The sequence below is a fragment of the Botryllus schlosseri genome, chromosome 5 (assembly GCF_051294905.1).
Source record: "Botryllus schlosseri isolate E-star chromosome 5, Bs_hap1, whole genome shotgun sequence".
NCBI classification, from domain to species: Eukaryota; Metazoa; Chordata; class Ascidiacea; order Stolidobranchia; family Styelidae; genus Botryllus; species Botryllus schlosseri.
Window position 1 is genome coordinate 15,574,046 of NC_137240.1, and position 16,126 is coordinate 15,590,171.

The 16,126-nt window shown below is 39.7% G+C and overlaps 1 protein-coding gene across 1 annotated transcript in view; it reads right to left on the minus strand.

Moving 5' to 3' along the window:
• The window catches only part of LOC145439197 (piezo-type mechanosensitive ion channel component 1-like), a 46,232-nt gene that overhangs the window by 20,968 nt on the left and 9,138 nt on the right, over positions 1 to 16,126 (minus strand). Inside the window, 12 exon segments of the mRNA XM_080316687.1 lie at positions 713 to 804; positions 1,058 to 1,221; positions 1,282 to 1,387; positions 2,724 to 2,850; positions 3,131 to 3,279; positions 3,844 to 4,022; positions 5,066 to 5,138; positions 5,398 to 5,535; positions 5,599 to 5,745; positions 10,715 to 10,806; positions 11,365 to 11,449; positions 13,272 to 13,316. Coding sequence (XP_080172813.1) covers positions 713 to 804; positions 1,058 to 1,221; positions 1,282 to 1,387; positions 2,724 to 2,850; positions 3,131 to 3,279; positions 3,844 to 4,022; positions 5,066 to 5,138; positions 5,398 to 5,535; positions 5,599 to 5,745; positions 10,715 to 10,806; positions 11,365 to 11,449; positions 13,272 to 13,316 — 1,397 coding nt within the window.

Consider the following 16,126-nt stretch of genomic DNA (forward strand, 5'->3'; position numbering starts at 1 on the left):
TAGTGACTCTCTGATGTGAGCTTGACCCGCAATCACACAAGATCAAGAGCGAAATACGCTACCTGTAGGTTCACAGCGAATGATGCTTATTCAACCAATCAATGAAATTGATATCGTTGTCTGATGTAAAAAAAATCTAGCTGGCGTAGGGGGTCAATCTTGATTTCATGTGTTTATTGTATCATAAAAAACAAATCCTTGTGATTGGGGTGTTGGCTACTGCTGTATAACTTTTTAATGGGGTGATATCTGTAGCAAGTATAGAAACCGGTTTACGTTCTGCGCAATATCAACGTAGCAATACTCAGACGCCGAATGCATTGTCTGGTCTGGCGTATACCGTTAAGTCGTAAGCTTATATTCCCTTGCAAGTCCTCCTCGAATTTGTTGGCAAAGCGACAGAAGATATTGATTTTATGGGATTATTATATGATTTGATTGCCCCAGTTGATACATTTGGCGACACTTGGCGACGTTTACATTGTTATAGGCTATCACATCACTAAAATGTACGGTTGGAACTAGCAATATGACGTCACGTGACGTTACGAGGTTCATGTTCGCGTTCACACAGAACCTTTCGAAAAGGTTTGCGTTCACACGAACCTGAACGTTTCAGAGGTTCACACCATCCCCACTAATGACCCTGCAAATAGGTACAATTTTTGATACTACATTCAGTTACCTAAAAAGTCATAACCTGGGTACTTACGCGCACGTGATCAGGTACAGTACCAACGTTCCAAATCGAGTCACGACAAACACGACCCACGCGGCGAACAGCACGAAGTAAACGGCGGTGGCCTGAAAAAATCAAGCGTTAAAACGTTTGCCAGCGAATTCAACACTTGGCGACTCCGGTAATAAAAACGAAACAAATATTATGATAAGAGCAATGCATCAATATTGAGTTAATAAATTCGAAAACGAATGTTTCACTGAATATGAGCGTGAATTGTGACATACCTGTATGGCATTTTTAATTCGGAAATTCGTGAATTTGCCACTCGACACTAGGTATGTGTGCTTATCTATGAATGTATTCGGGTAAAATCACCTGCTGCAACGCCGACACTAGCACCGTGATGGCCACGAGCTTCCACACATGAAATTCGCACAGTCTCCAAGCCAGACGGACGAGGCCGTACCAGTACTCGAGAAACGCATCCAAAGCTCTTTGCGCAAACGCCGCCGCCTCGCTTTTTTTCGGTTCTTCTTTCCCTGTCGATGCAAGAACGAGAGTTCAGACGCTCGCGACGTAAACCAGACAGAACGTATTACGATTCAATTCCAGCATTTCCATCGAACCTTCGTCGCTGCTTCCGTTTCGGGGGGATCCGGACGCGACGCTACTGCCGTTGGAGTGATTGACGCGTTTTGTGACTAGCTGTGAAAATAGATTTCGACTGGCATGAATACGGTTCAACTAACGCTGCACCCACGGTTGCAATACCGTCCATATTTATAAGATTGCTCCTATTTCGAAGGGTGATGCCTTAAAAAACTATACTGACCCTATTTCGAAAGTTTCTCGTCTTATAAAACGACATTGGCTGGTCAAAAATATGACAGATCTTGGCACTGGTCAACAAAATGAAAAAAAAAAAATTAGGCAGGACATCTGAGAGCCGTTTCTGGGGCTTTCTAGATTGCTGATTACGAATATCACATTAGTTTTGTCAGATTGGCTCTTCGTTAGAAGATATTTATACCCCTAAAAAATCCCAAAATTACCGTATTTACCCTTAAATATTTCACTTGGTTGGAAGAAAATCGTTGTTTTTTTCTAATTTTATTCTGCGCATAAATCGATAATTGACTATAAAGAACCCTCATGTCGTTCTCAGTCATTCTATCAATATTAACATGACATGATGCGAAATATTTGTTTGTCAAAAAGGCAATTTGTGAAGCCTAAGATTGTACTTTTGCACAACGGAAATACATATTCTCCTGTATCAATTGGTCATTATACCAAGATTAAAGAGGAGTATAAAACTATAAAATTTGTCCTTGAAAAGCTTAACTATAACACTCATATGCATCAGCATACAAATTTTGCAGTCAGGCTATTAGGAGCTCTTGGCTGTTCCTAGTTTTTGATCGATGACGATGACAACCCTGGCTACAACGCTTGCGACTGCTAGACTCGGGGAAAATGATTACTGGCCGATATTGTAGTGGAATCACCGTTACATGGGTACATGATAGTGTGCTGTTGGTATGCATCGGTATCGTACGAATCATCAAAACCACGCTATATCCGTCAGAGTTGCAATTTCACCGACTTGACAGCCGCGTTGCTACAATGTGACGGCATTCTCAATGTCTTGCCATAGAAAAGATATCACAGCCAAATTTCAATCGACTGCATCTGGTGAGCAAATTAAAAATATACAATACAGGGCTTTTCACATTGACTACTGCAAATATATGATCTTTTATTGTCGCTAAACTATCTCTAGGTGTGGTGAATAAGCATCAGTAGCATAAATAGGTGGTTCTTCAAGACCTCACTACGGTGCTTTGGCACAAAACCGTGATGAGATCAGTTGGCCCGTATATCAGCAACTGCAAAAGGTGACGTCTCTCCCAGCATGCTATTCCAGTGGAAAGGATTTTCATTTTGATTTCTAGTAGGTACAAGGGCTGGTGTACTCGAAACTGATTCCTACGAGTAAAACTAGGTAGCACACAATACATTCTAAATATTATCAGCCCACCTGTAGAAATAGGTCATGGAAGTAATGTTTTTGAAATATAACGGTGAGCAGAAACAGGGTGGGTATAAAAATACGCAAAAATAGCTGCCCAGCCCCCTGATATTGCACCAATCCCAGGTCTTCAAGCCTGTGGATGAACAAAAAAGAAGTCATTGAAACTGACATAGCACATTGCATTTACAAAACTAAATCAGATATTAAACAGATTGGATTTGAAATTCAGGAAATATATATAATTGTTTAGACTTCCCTGATCTCGCCCAGATTTACATACTGGGTACACTCAATGGCAGCAGATCGGATTGAGATATATTGACATATCTTAACCAAATTCTATATCGAAATCAGTACAACCTGAGTAGCTCATCTTTCATGATTGTTACGCAGTAACGCAAACTTATACTTACTGGCTGTCGTTAAAGTTGGTGAAGCTTCTCCAATAGCTGGGAAATTCGTCAAACTGGTAAGTGTACACCAAGAGAAGCACCACCATCGTGTAAATGATCAAGAAGTAGAGGAAGGCAGATAGAAGCTTCCTCCACATGTTCCAGGACAACTGGAATCAAGAATTTATTGCCAAAATGAATCAATACCAAATAGAGGTCAAGCCTGACATGGAACTGCCGTAAATTGCCTGGATTGCAACTTTGTACAGTGTATCGACCGAAACATTGAGAATTGCTATTTTGATATCAGATTTCTGCAGTCAACGGAAATTTTGTGTACATCTCAAAATTAGAGCAAGGCACAATGATTCTAGTGTGCCTCGGATCCAAATTGAGTGCTTCTTGTCACATTCAAAGTGCAGTAGTGAGAGACAATATTTTTTGAGTACTGATATTTAACACTCCTTGCCAGTATCAGTTATTTTATCATTCAGAATTATAGTTACGATGCAATACGATACAGCATATGGCATTATTCTTTTTCTGGTCGCAAGTCATTCATACTGCTATTACGGCACAATAAGTGGTGCTCAAATGCTTACCCGACTTATAGCCCAATACTCGATTCAGAATCCAATAATTCGGATACTCAATTTTACCCAGTCCAGGGCATATACAGTGGGGGCCCAGACCTCACAATTTTAATACATAAAACAATCTCAATGCATGCACACCTCGAAAACGAATCCACTCAACGTCAAAGCGAAAGCATAAATCAACTTGATTCCAGACGGAACTCCCTCAAAGGCCATCACCAGAAGGAAGCTGTACACGACCAATATCCAGTACTTGCCGAGCTTGTTCCTGATGTACTCGAAGGCGCGCAATATCCACCCATTGTCATCCGAGGCAGCTGCAGCAAAATTTTCAAACATATAACAGGTCACGTCTCTGGGGAATCTGGCTATCGCTGCAAAGCTATGCCATCAGGAGTGCAGGAAATGGATGAAAGGGTTGATGTTTTCTAAGAGAGCATTTGTTGTAATGAGTCTTACATGACAAGTAGCTTGTATATCATATTTTAGAAAGATTAATAGTTACATTTATCTAGCATAGTCTAGCGATCTAGTTTAGTGAAGATTTTGGTATGCCACATCGTTCTGTTTCCCTACGATTCCATAGGTGTAACTGTACTCCAGGTGCTTTGCACATTCTCATTGAACAAATCATGTTTGAACGATAGCTTCCAATAAGAATGTTAATTGACTTGCGGGAAGATGATCACACGCTCTATTATCCCTTAAAAAACTTGAAGCGATGACGCATGGGATCGTGGACTACAACTAAGCAATACAGATACGTGCGAGCAAGTGTAGATTAAATTTGCAGATAGTATGAAGAAATACTGGTATTTTACCTACTTTAAAAAAAATGAAATGATTCAGTGTGGATATTTGAGCTCGATACAGTGTGATTTTGTCGATCCTTAAACAGAAAAGCATCTTTAGATTTCAGTTGGACTGAATAGCTTTATCTCTACTAATTATATCATTCTGAAGCCCAGAAGACTGTGCCGATCCAACGCTATAAGATTCTTTCATGCCGCAACACATATACCAGTATACCACCTCCGGTCAAACATTTCTAGAAGCAGGGCAGACTAGTTACAAAAATGACAGTAAATCCTCTGTTTTATCTATTGTGTAAAAGACACTGACTTATTCTCAGAAATTATTACGTAAAATGTATGTCGAAACATGCGCCTGAAATAATGAAGAATAAGTCGCTGGTCCCCTTCGAAAATCCCCCCTCTCTTGGGCATGCTCGATGTAAGCCGTGAGGATAAACTTGCAGGGGCACATTTCACATGCCTACAGAGACAGGCGTTTCCGTTTGCATTATATGGCACACGTCAAAATCGCGATATAATAATGCAAAACAATTCTAGAATCTCACCTATGTCGCTTTGATGTCTTCTGATATAGATGAACTGATGCAGAACGAGCCAAAATATGCAAGTGTACAAGATCTGAATGGAGACGGTGTGATATTTTTAACAGACATTTGTTTTTTTGGGGCTATGAGTTCGGAGCAGACTGATCTAACAGTATGCTCAAGAATGGAATGGATTGAACCTGGACGTGCAGATTGCGAGACCGGTGCACTCCCCGCTGAGCTACAACAGCAGACAAAAATGTTCACAAAATATTTTCGAAAGAGTTATCTGCTTCTATTGCGGTGTGAGGTTAGCCATGATTGATGTTTTGTGATGAAATAAAGGTTCTCACCTGACCTCCGAGATACAGGCTCGGATAATTCTCATAGTAGTGCCGAATTCCGAATGATGACAAGTTAAAGATTGACCCGTCGGCTTGTACAACTTAGGTCGGCAATTCAGCTTCAGTCAGGTTTAACGAGTATATGAACTACATCGAATGAATATCATTCAAAAAGTGTTTAGTGAAGATATTACAAATCGACGATCTTACCTGTAGCAATATCAACGCACAGGCATATGCTGTGATAGCCGGGGAGCAGTAAAGCACTGCAACTGATTTGTGTTTAACGAGCCATAGGACACACGACCAGATCAGCAGAATAAGTGTCAACCAGCTGTGAAGGGTGACACTCCAAGCCTACGAGATACAAATTGGAATCGAGCTCGCAAAAAGCAATTGTGTAGAATGTAGATTCATAAACGGATTCTAATGATGGTATTGACCTTGTGTTTTTATAATGTATGATGCGATAATGCCATTGAAACCTCGAATATTTAAAGTTTGACTTACTGTTAGCACAAGGCATATTATATTGAAGAACAAATAAGTTACCATAATTCCGGCAGGTTACGCTTTAACAAAATGTGCTCAAGCTTATCGTAAAACACACACAATAGTAAAAGCGTATCACATGCACCTTTGAATTATAACAGGACACAAGCTAAACTAAAAAGTATTTCAAGACTCTTTTGGGTACAGGCATCAACATTTGAGCTGGTTCGAGAAGGTTGGAACAGGGCTGCTTTTATGTTCTCCTTTCTTAAATCCAGTGTGCACACCTCTTATGTACATGCTGTAGGCCAAGGTGGGTGTCTGATTATAAGACTATTACCAAGTCGTTTCGGCACACACTCATCTTTTAATAAAATGATGATGACCACTCCACAATAACCAGAAAAAGGGCCAACACTAAAGGTCACTGCCAAACATAATTATTAACTATCTATTACATTACAGGACTCCCACTCGACTGATATTACCCACAACACTCAGACATTCCCAATAACTCATCAAGGCGTTCTTAGGGAAGACATTTTGTGAATATGTAAGAAATCCAAAGCTTACCAGACGCCAGTGAACTATTTCAACTCAAGTATCTTGTTAACTACAGCAGACAAGATGATGTCATCGCCATAAAATGCAACAGGGTACAGATTCGTAATATATATATATCCCTGAGTCAGAATTTCAGGGATTGAACCCAATTGACTCAAGAAACTAATGAAGCACAATGTTTCAACATCTCGGTGACCAATTCAGTCAATGCAGAGACCGTAACTTGATAAAAGTTCAAAACCAAATTTGATTTTCCCCACTGGTTTGAGAGGTTTTCGACATCAGTGCACACATTAGCGCATGAGTCAAATTTATACAGTGTTTGAACCCAATTGACTCAAGGCACTCACTGGGAACACATCAGACATGGGGTAATCGCGATTAGTAATCGTAATCGATTACGACGATTACAGCATCTTCGAGTAATCGTAATCGCAATCGATTACATTCGAAAAAATCCCGAAGTAATCGTAATCGTAATCGACTACTTTCCATATCTAATCGATTTCTTTGTGAAAGAACGATTACTTTCTATTTGTACAAGGACTATGAAATAAACCTAACAGTCCTGAACAAGGAAGAGATATTATGCCAGGTTCGTGATACCAAACGTCTTATTTTCAAATGCCATTGCTCATTATTACGTCAGAAGTAGCCTATTAGCTTTGCTAGTCATTGCGTAAGAAGTATCCACAGTAAATAGATATTCAATGTACGTCGTACATTACTGTACTGTGATTGTAAGAACACCCGCCGTGCTGTATATCAGGTTATCAACACGTCCCACACGCCAGTACCTCGCAGCAGGATAATTATTCACCACTCTGCCTAGTTCAAAATAGTAACTTGTGTATCGATGTTTGGTTATGCTTATGGTTAAACGCAGTTTGACCGCTGCTGCTTGACGAGCAGTAGGCCTATGTCTTATGTAGCATATTGGTACGTACACCGGGCAAAGATTTGAAATTTTGTACTCGTCAATTCAAACATTACGGTTTCAACAACGAAGCATTAAAAATAAACATCTGCTGATATATAGGCTATCATAACCGAGCCGCTTTTGCCGTTTCTCGTAACGGCAGCTTGCAGTACATTATCTGTAATAAGTTGAAGCCAGAATTTTATGTTCTTTTCATCTTATTCTCACATGACTCAACTTGAAACGGACGCCAATCGTTATTTCACAATTCTTTACTCAACATTGAGACCTGCCGTCATAGCCATGGATTTATATATCATGTTAGCCTAGGTTATAGCTAGAATCACGACCAAAACATCAATTCGTCCCCGAGTCCAACGTTGGTCTTTTCAAGTTGAAGACGGAATTTCGTCAATAATATTGGTAATTGCATTATATTATTATTAATTTTTACTCCCCTCTCTGCCCCCGATGGTCAGCTTTACCTGTGGAGCTGGGGCACGTAATTCATAATTATAACGTCTGGTATCTTGTTATAATTACTATGTTGTAATTCATGACCTCAGGTCTGTTATATAATCAAAAGATATTGTTGTATCCAGGGCCGTAACAGCCCTTCGTCAGCCCCCCCCCAAAAACTATGGTCTTGGGCCCCCCATAGGGTGATAATCCTAACTTATGGGGGGCTTCGCCCCCCAGACCCCCCTCAGGTTGTACGCTGTTTACTGCTACATATCATCTACGTTGGGGGCCTGTTTAATGAGTCAGCTTTTCTCGGCTGAACGCGCGAAGCGCGACGAAATTTCTACAATTCATGACTGAGTCGGTCAATATGATCGGGAATTGCATATATATTGCTATTAATTTAATGATGTTATTTCGTGACCTCTTGTCTGCTATATCAAAAAATATAGATTTCTTCATTGCCATCTAATTTCCTCTGCGGGATGGTATTTGTTTGTGAGGTTCAGGTTGCCAAGACATTCGGCGCCTGTCATTTAGGCGCCTATGGACAATTAAATCTATACGTAATTTGTATATATAACGAAGTTTTCGGTCAGTATAAGGGCAGTCCCTTTCGGCCAAAGTTTTCTAGCTGCCGATAGTTCTGGCACACTTCTTGAAGTCGCATACGCATATTGCATGGTCTAAGACTTTATACGTCTTGGTTCGTCGTGGCGCGGTAATGGCCAACACTGAAATGCCCATTTCTATAAATGTTGCGTATTTTTTCTTGGGGGAAGAGTACCCAATAATAAAGAAAATTGGCAACTTGAAATCTCGCGTACAGCGCGAAAAATTTTTGAAAAAGTTGCACAAATTTTCAGAAAATACCCTATAATTTATGCTAATTCATGAAATAATTTTGGGCCCCCTTCGAGCTCGGCCCCCCCCCCAATTGGGGGGTTTGGGGTGCGGCAGTTACGGTCCTGGTTGTATCCCAAACGTAGTAGACTAAGAGAAAAAGTTTAGTGAGACGCACACACAACTTGCCATGTCTTTAATGCTGTTTGGGGGCCCGGGTGGCATTTGAATGGTGGGCTCAGATTGGAAGGACCGGACTATTAGTCACGCCCACCCAGCGCGCCTATTGACAATGGACACATACCCTAAGTTTTGGCCAAGGTCTTTCTTAAGTGCACATTTCGTGAAGTCGCGTGTTGGTCAAAACTGCATATGTCTTTTGGTTTGTCGTGTCACGGTATTGACTGGAACCTAAATGCCTATTACTATAAATTAGGGTTGCATTTAAAACAAAAATCAAGGCAAACATGTTTAAAACAAGGCCCTTGTTTGAAACATGTTTTTTATTGTTTTTTTAAGCCATGACGTCACGAATGTGAATTGACATTGACGATTGAAAATCTAGGGTAAATTTAGCTCCTTTGACGAAATATCTGTATTATAACTGTTGAACGAACGGACTATTTTGAGGGGTTTCAACCATCCCATATCAATGTACGTCGGCTAAATCGTGAAGTAATTGTCCGTATGGTCATACAACATGTTTTTTTGGGAAATTATGGCATAATTTTTCCTCTTAAGAAAAAAAACAATTTGTTTTTTTTAAGCGTTTGCTCAAAACATTGTTTAAAACAACCATTTGTTTCAAATGCAACCCTACTATAAATTACGCATGCTTTTTTTGTTGAGGAGGAAGTGTATGCATTTCAAAATCAAGCTTATCTAGAGGGAATTTTCAAGGTAATTAAATCTCTCGAAAATACTCTATAATTTATGTTGGTTTACGAAATACTTTTGAGTACCCTTCGAGCTCGCTCCGCACTCTATTGGGAAATTTCGGGTGCGGCGGTCATGGACCTGGCAAGAATGCAAATCATTGGGTGCGATATATCGTCCTCAAGAAAAATGGACATTTGGTACATTATGACGTAACAAGCAAATGACGCATCTTTTCCAAAGTAATCGTAATCGTAATCGACTACTTCCTTATTTTGCTGTAATCGTAATCGTAATCGTAATCACGTCATTCAGAAGTAATCGTAATCGCAATCGATTACATTCATGAAGTAATCACCCCATGTCTGGAACACATATCTTCAGATTTTTGTAGTTTACAAACAGGACACAGGATGTTCAGAACCAGATTCAATTTCTCCCACTGATTTGAAAGGTTTTTGATGCAGCCTGTCATTGCACATGCATCACAGATTATGTCGGCAGCTCACACTAGGAACAAGATCGTTTTTAACTACATCTTGCATTTGTTCACAGGTAGAGATGTCACATTCTGAAGCCACAGTTCCACTTCTGAAGGTTTATTGGCGATATTTGATGTCTCAGAAATAAGTTTTCATACTTATTGCAGATTGTGCATTCATTTCCAATAAATTCCACAGCTTTAGCTTCTTGTTTTAGCTTCATTTAGCCGATGAAGATGAGCAAATTAGTTGCAAATGCAGCAGAGTTATTTCTTTTTCGACGCCATTGAAGATTCTTTAAGTTCAATGCTATTTTGTTTACCCGTTTTAGGCTTGCCGTACAGCTTTCCTTCCTCATTTCATATCAAATAAAATTGGCTGATTCAGGCTGTTTCATTCAACATGGAAGATGCGACTTCGTTAGCAACAGTTGAATACAGATGAAGTCGCCTTCAATGCATACCTTCATGGATGCCATTTCCCTCAATTCATGCCCTGTTTCTCTTTGAATTTGGAAAATTTCATATACAAGGCTGAACACTATTTTGGGCATATTTACTCAGATATCAGATGAAAAGCAGCGCCTGATACCAGATGGATAAGTAGTACCGTTTTCCCACAAAACACAACAGGCCTAAATAATGCGATAATATCCTAGTTTTCAACTGGAAAAATGACAAAATCTTACCATCATCACAACCAGGGCCAGTACATAGAAACTCTGCATCTTCAACTTCGAAATCCAACCCGATATGGTTTGAAGAAATCCTCTTTTTGCATCTGAAATTGGTTGTGAAAGGTAGAGGTGATCGGTGTCATAGTTTGCATAAATTGAAGATAAAATTCAATTGGATGTTGCTAGTCAAAAGTCTGAGTGACCATGAGTAAACATCTTCAGTATGCTATGAAAGTGTGATAATTTGCAAGTTCGCAGTTGTGGATAACGCCGGGTATTTGTAAGATGTAAATATATTTCAGTAGAAATCCAGTGAAGATTGAACCATAAGCATATAACTCAAAAACGGTCAATTTGGCATAGCTGTTGAATTGGCCAGCTGTTTTCGTCTCCTACAAGGATGATGCTCAAATGTTCAAGGGATGGCTAATACTTCTTTGGAATTGATTCCCCTGGTTAAGTGGTTAATAGTTACTGTGTGACAAACTCGTAAAACTCATCCTCCATAGTCATAGGATAGCAAATTGGTTAATGACGACTCTTACCTACTAAGTCAGATGAGGTCAATATCCAAAGACTAGGCTAATTACTCAAGTCTCCATCAAATCTTCAAGCTGCTAGACTACGAGTTTAGAAAACAAAGCAAACACAAGTTCCTTTACCTTCCCTTGGTTCATTAGCAGCAGATGTGCTCGGCTCGTCGATTGCATTGTAGTTGTCAGGTTGAACTTCCTCTTCAACTAACGGCTAGATTGAGATAACAGTGTTAAAAAAGGTTTGATACGACATGAACCAGGTTATTTTCTTGTACTCAAGAAAAAAACTCTTCAAGCAAATCCATGAGTGAAATATATTGCAATATGACAAACAAAAATTACACAAAAAGTGTAAGTACTCGCATGTAAGATGCAAATTTGTTGACCATTGATCAGATGCGGAAACGCAACGTAGCAAGCTACAATCTCGTCCAAGATGAACCTGATTTATGTACTATTTTTAGCGAACTAGATGTCAAACTAAAGTTGTGCCTTACGGAATATATAATCCATATAATCCAGTATATGGTGTGTACAGCTTTACTGATGACACCATCGATGACAGACACCTCTCATGCAATTCCAGTGAATTTCCACTTTCAAGTTGATATATATATTCTTATGCTCATTAATCGGTTTATGACATTGCGTATCTTCAGCTCTGCTTCTCACAACTTCTCGTCATTACATGTCACAGGTTAATATATGGTAATAAGTCATGTATGTTAGTAGGCATGAATTCAGCACAAGAAAAAGCGGTTAAAGAGATCAGCATTTGAAAGCAGGACAGCAATCTGACCTTAGAAGTTTTCCAGATCCGTATCTGGATCAGAATTTGATAAAAATTCATGTTTCATTGGGACAGACTAGTCGCAATTCTCTCGAAAATTTTCATCTTAAATATCCAGAAGAAAGGATGAAATACTTGGGTTTTAATTGTGCGGCATTTACGTACCTCTGTTTTGGAGTAGCTAGATGTATTATTTCGTATTCACACTTCTAATTTTCTATGGAATGAATGTACGTTGTTCCTACAAGACAAAACTTGAAAGCTCACATGTTTTGAACCCATTTCAAGTGCAGTTGTCACAGTCAAGAGGAAACATAACATCAAAGCCAAAAAATAATTTTGAAAAGGCACTTCCATTCAGAGCTATCAGACTACCCCTTTTTTGAAAGACGCTGTGGGCAATTGTCAAATTTAATAATCACAATCGTTTTCAAGGATACTTGAGAAATTTTCGGGTCAAATTAGTCGATACCGTACCTACTATGAAATACACCAAATCTACAAGTACTTGAGTACAATTGTGAATATTTAGGCCCACTTCTAATGGATTAAGACTAGTGACCAATACGTATTATTATGGTAAATTAATCTAACACCGAACCATATGTAATATGTATCAGAAACACACCTAAACAAAAACCAGATAACATTGTTTACAAATACATAGACTCTAACAAGGAATGCTGTGGATATTTACATCACACTTGCATGGCATTGGCAGGTTATATTAGGTACTAAAAACCCCCAAGAACGCCCAGCCATAAAGATGCAATATCCTATTGGCATACACTCACAACACCAGCCACGATTTTGCTAAAGCTACTTTGCTAATTACAGATTAAGAATGCAGATAGTGTAGAACAAGATACCATGCATATCCCTCGAGTTCATGAAGCATAAAATTATATCAGAAACAACACTGGATAACTAGCCAGAAGGTATATCTACAACTACCGTATGCCAATACCGATGATTGGCAGATTATTCTAAACCTACCATAAAAAATTACCACAATTGGGTTAATAGTTACCTAAGAAAGACTACCGGTTTTGGAATTGTGTTAGTATAGCTCATATCTGTAATTGAAGCCACAATCTTGATATCACTGCACATTTGAAAACAAGCTCACTCAAATGCTAGATGCGCTATAGTTTTTAATATCAAATGCTGAAAACCGCAACACAATAATCGCCATGCAACATGCAATCACAGCCAAGCGGGGTGAAGCGCCACCAGGTCATACTTGCAAATTGGCATCAATTTCCACTCGCGGAGCAGTGGTTTGGACCTAAGAACGCAGTGGAGTGCGAAATAATTGACATGGTCGAAACAAGGGTTAAATCAAGTTACCAATGAATCTTGATACCAATACACTAGAAGTAGCCTACTGTCTTAAGCTAAACAATGAAAACCTGGGAAACATTAAACAGATTTCAAAACTGGTAATCCGATGCACATATGTTGCGATGGTTTCCAGAGTACAGGAAGTCGTCTGCATCAAGGAGATAATTAGTTGTCTGCCCTACTGCACATAAAAAAATTTCGAAGTTTATCAACAGTGAATAACAATTCTACTGTTAGGAACAGAGCCCAACAAAACTTCATAGGCCTAACCAGCACCAATTTCGAAATTTTTACAGGATTTCAGACTACAGGTTTCTTGTACAACAATGAGATTTTGAAATTCCCTAAAGTCGGTTATGTCTAAAGTTTCATTTTTGGAAAATTGTAGTAGAGCTTTTTGTGCTACATCACCAGATTCCCAGAGTTGTGTTTTGGCCAAGTGAAGGCAATAAGACTTCCTACCAACGGTAGTCGAATACTGCAACAGCATATGAAATTATATATGCGAGAAATGTTGAGACAGTGTCCCTACTGTCCATAATGCAAGACATTCAGAGAAAAGATATATTGTAAAAGAGAGATGATTGAATAAAGATTTAAATCACAACCACACAAATAAATAAGAAGGGAAGTGTAAACAGGATAAGGCGTCAAAATTCAGAAACCAAACATAGGATGTAATTGATTTGACAGCTCGAGTAGGCAGCAGGTAACGTATCGGAAACACGATTCACGCCCTTTGCGTGATAAATAAAAACCGATTTTCAACTTTTTGAAAGATCATTGCCAGTCGATATAAACAACACAAGTATTTTGCAATGCTTAACGCAACACGCAAGACATAGCCCCTCTCACATCACAATAATTAAGATCTGCGCCCGCCTATGCATAAAATCTACATGCAAAACCTCATGAAATTAATGTATTTGCAGTTAGGAGTCGTGTCAACTAGGGTTGGATTATCCGGATAACGGTTAACCGGTTAACCGGTTAACCGCAGGTATTTTCACTATCTGATATCCGGATATTTTTCCACCGGTTAACCGGATAAAAAAGAATCGTTGCTAATGCATTTTACACGTTTTAGTAAGCTTCAATAAGTCGTATTCAGTGTTGGCGCGGCCGATTAACGAGAAGCGTGCTGCCAAGTAGCGAGATGCGTCTGTACACATTGCACAATGTAATGTGACGCGATCTCCTGCTGAGAAGATCGTTAAATTAGGTCATTGATTGCCGCGCGCTCGGCTATCGTCTCTGGCCTGATTTATCGCGTCTTCAACAAGCCGATAGTTCCACTGGATTGAAGAATCGCATCTGCAATAGGTAGGCTTACCATACGTCCCGTTTTAGGCGGGACAGTCCCGCTTTTTAACGTCTTGTCCCGGCGTCCCGACCAGTCAGCCAAACGTCCCGCTTTTCAAGGCCGTAAGGTATAGGCTTACTTTTTTTAAAATTTAGGTCAGATTTAGAGCAAATTGCGAGTGATATGCCGCAAATTAGCACCGAAGTGACGCTCCGGCGGGAATTTCGGAGCGAAAAACGGTTATTTTAGCTCTGAGCGAAAAGATGACCTTTTTTTTAGTCATCCACCTGGCAATGTGGAGAGAAAAACGGTATTTTGAGATCTGAGCGGAAAAATTGGCCGGTTTTTGAGAATTCTTCTCCGGTTTTGCAAGTCCTAAAATTCTGAAAAAGTGTCCCCCTTTTAGATTTCCAAAATATGGTAAGCCTAGCAATAGGCCATGTGCAGTGTACACACTATTCCATCGCTGGCCTGCACAATCGCATATTCATTGGCTTGGTGCTCACGATATTATCGTTGACCTACACAATCGCATCTGCAATAGGCCTACGAACGATATAATCGCTGGCCTTAGTATCTCGGACCCAGCATGCATTGGCTCCTATCTCTCGATGGCTTGTTGACGATATGCCGTTAAGTGTATTCTAATTAGTAATTCTGAGAGTGACACCGCGAAACTGAATGACATCGAATGTTAGCAAAAATGTGCGTACGTGCAAGCGTAATTGATTTCCGCTGATGATTAATTCGAAAAAAAATCGAAACCCCCAGATTTTAATTCAATCCCCCTACATTTTCGGCTGGCTGCGTGCCTGATCACGTGAATTAGAGCGAGGTATCATGTCGGCATCAATTCCAGTATCAGCTAGTCGTCCTTCTAGTACCCCAAACCTAAACATAAGGATGGTCAAAAGGATGTAGAGCCGTTAAAGTTTCCGGCGTACGACCTGCCAACCTTTTGACTCTCTACGAAGCGCTGCTTTCTATTCAGCGCACTTCTGTGGAAGCTGAAAAAGCATTCGATGAACGTGGACTCTGTGTTACAAAATTCCGGTCCCGGCTACAGGATCCCACAATTGATGCATCTGTGCTTTATAAAGAGGGCATTGCACAAGCAGTGAACATTAAATTTGCCTGGTTTTTCTCGTGTTCGCTCATACTGCGCGCGTAGGTAGGTACTCTACAATAACACTGTGTAATGATTTTGCGATCCATTTTACATGCAGACCTAATGAAATCGATTGTCTCACTTAGCAGTTAATATCCGGTTAACCGGTTAGATAAATTCCAAAATATCCGGATATATCCGTTATCCGGATAGTGAAAATTATTGATATCCGAACTAACCCTAGTGTCAACGTATTGTTTGTTGCGAGATTTCTGTGTAAAATCTGAAGGCTGAATTTTAATCTGTAACTAAATAACATTATTTCATGTGTTCAAACAACCCA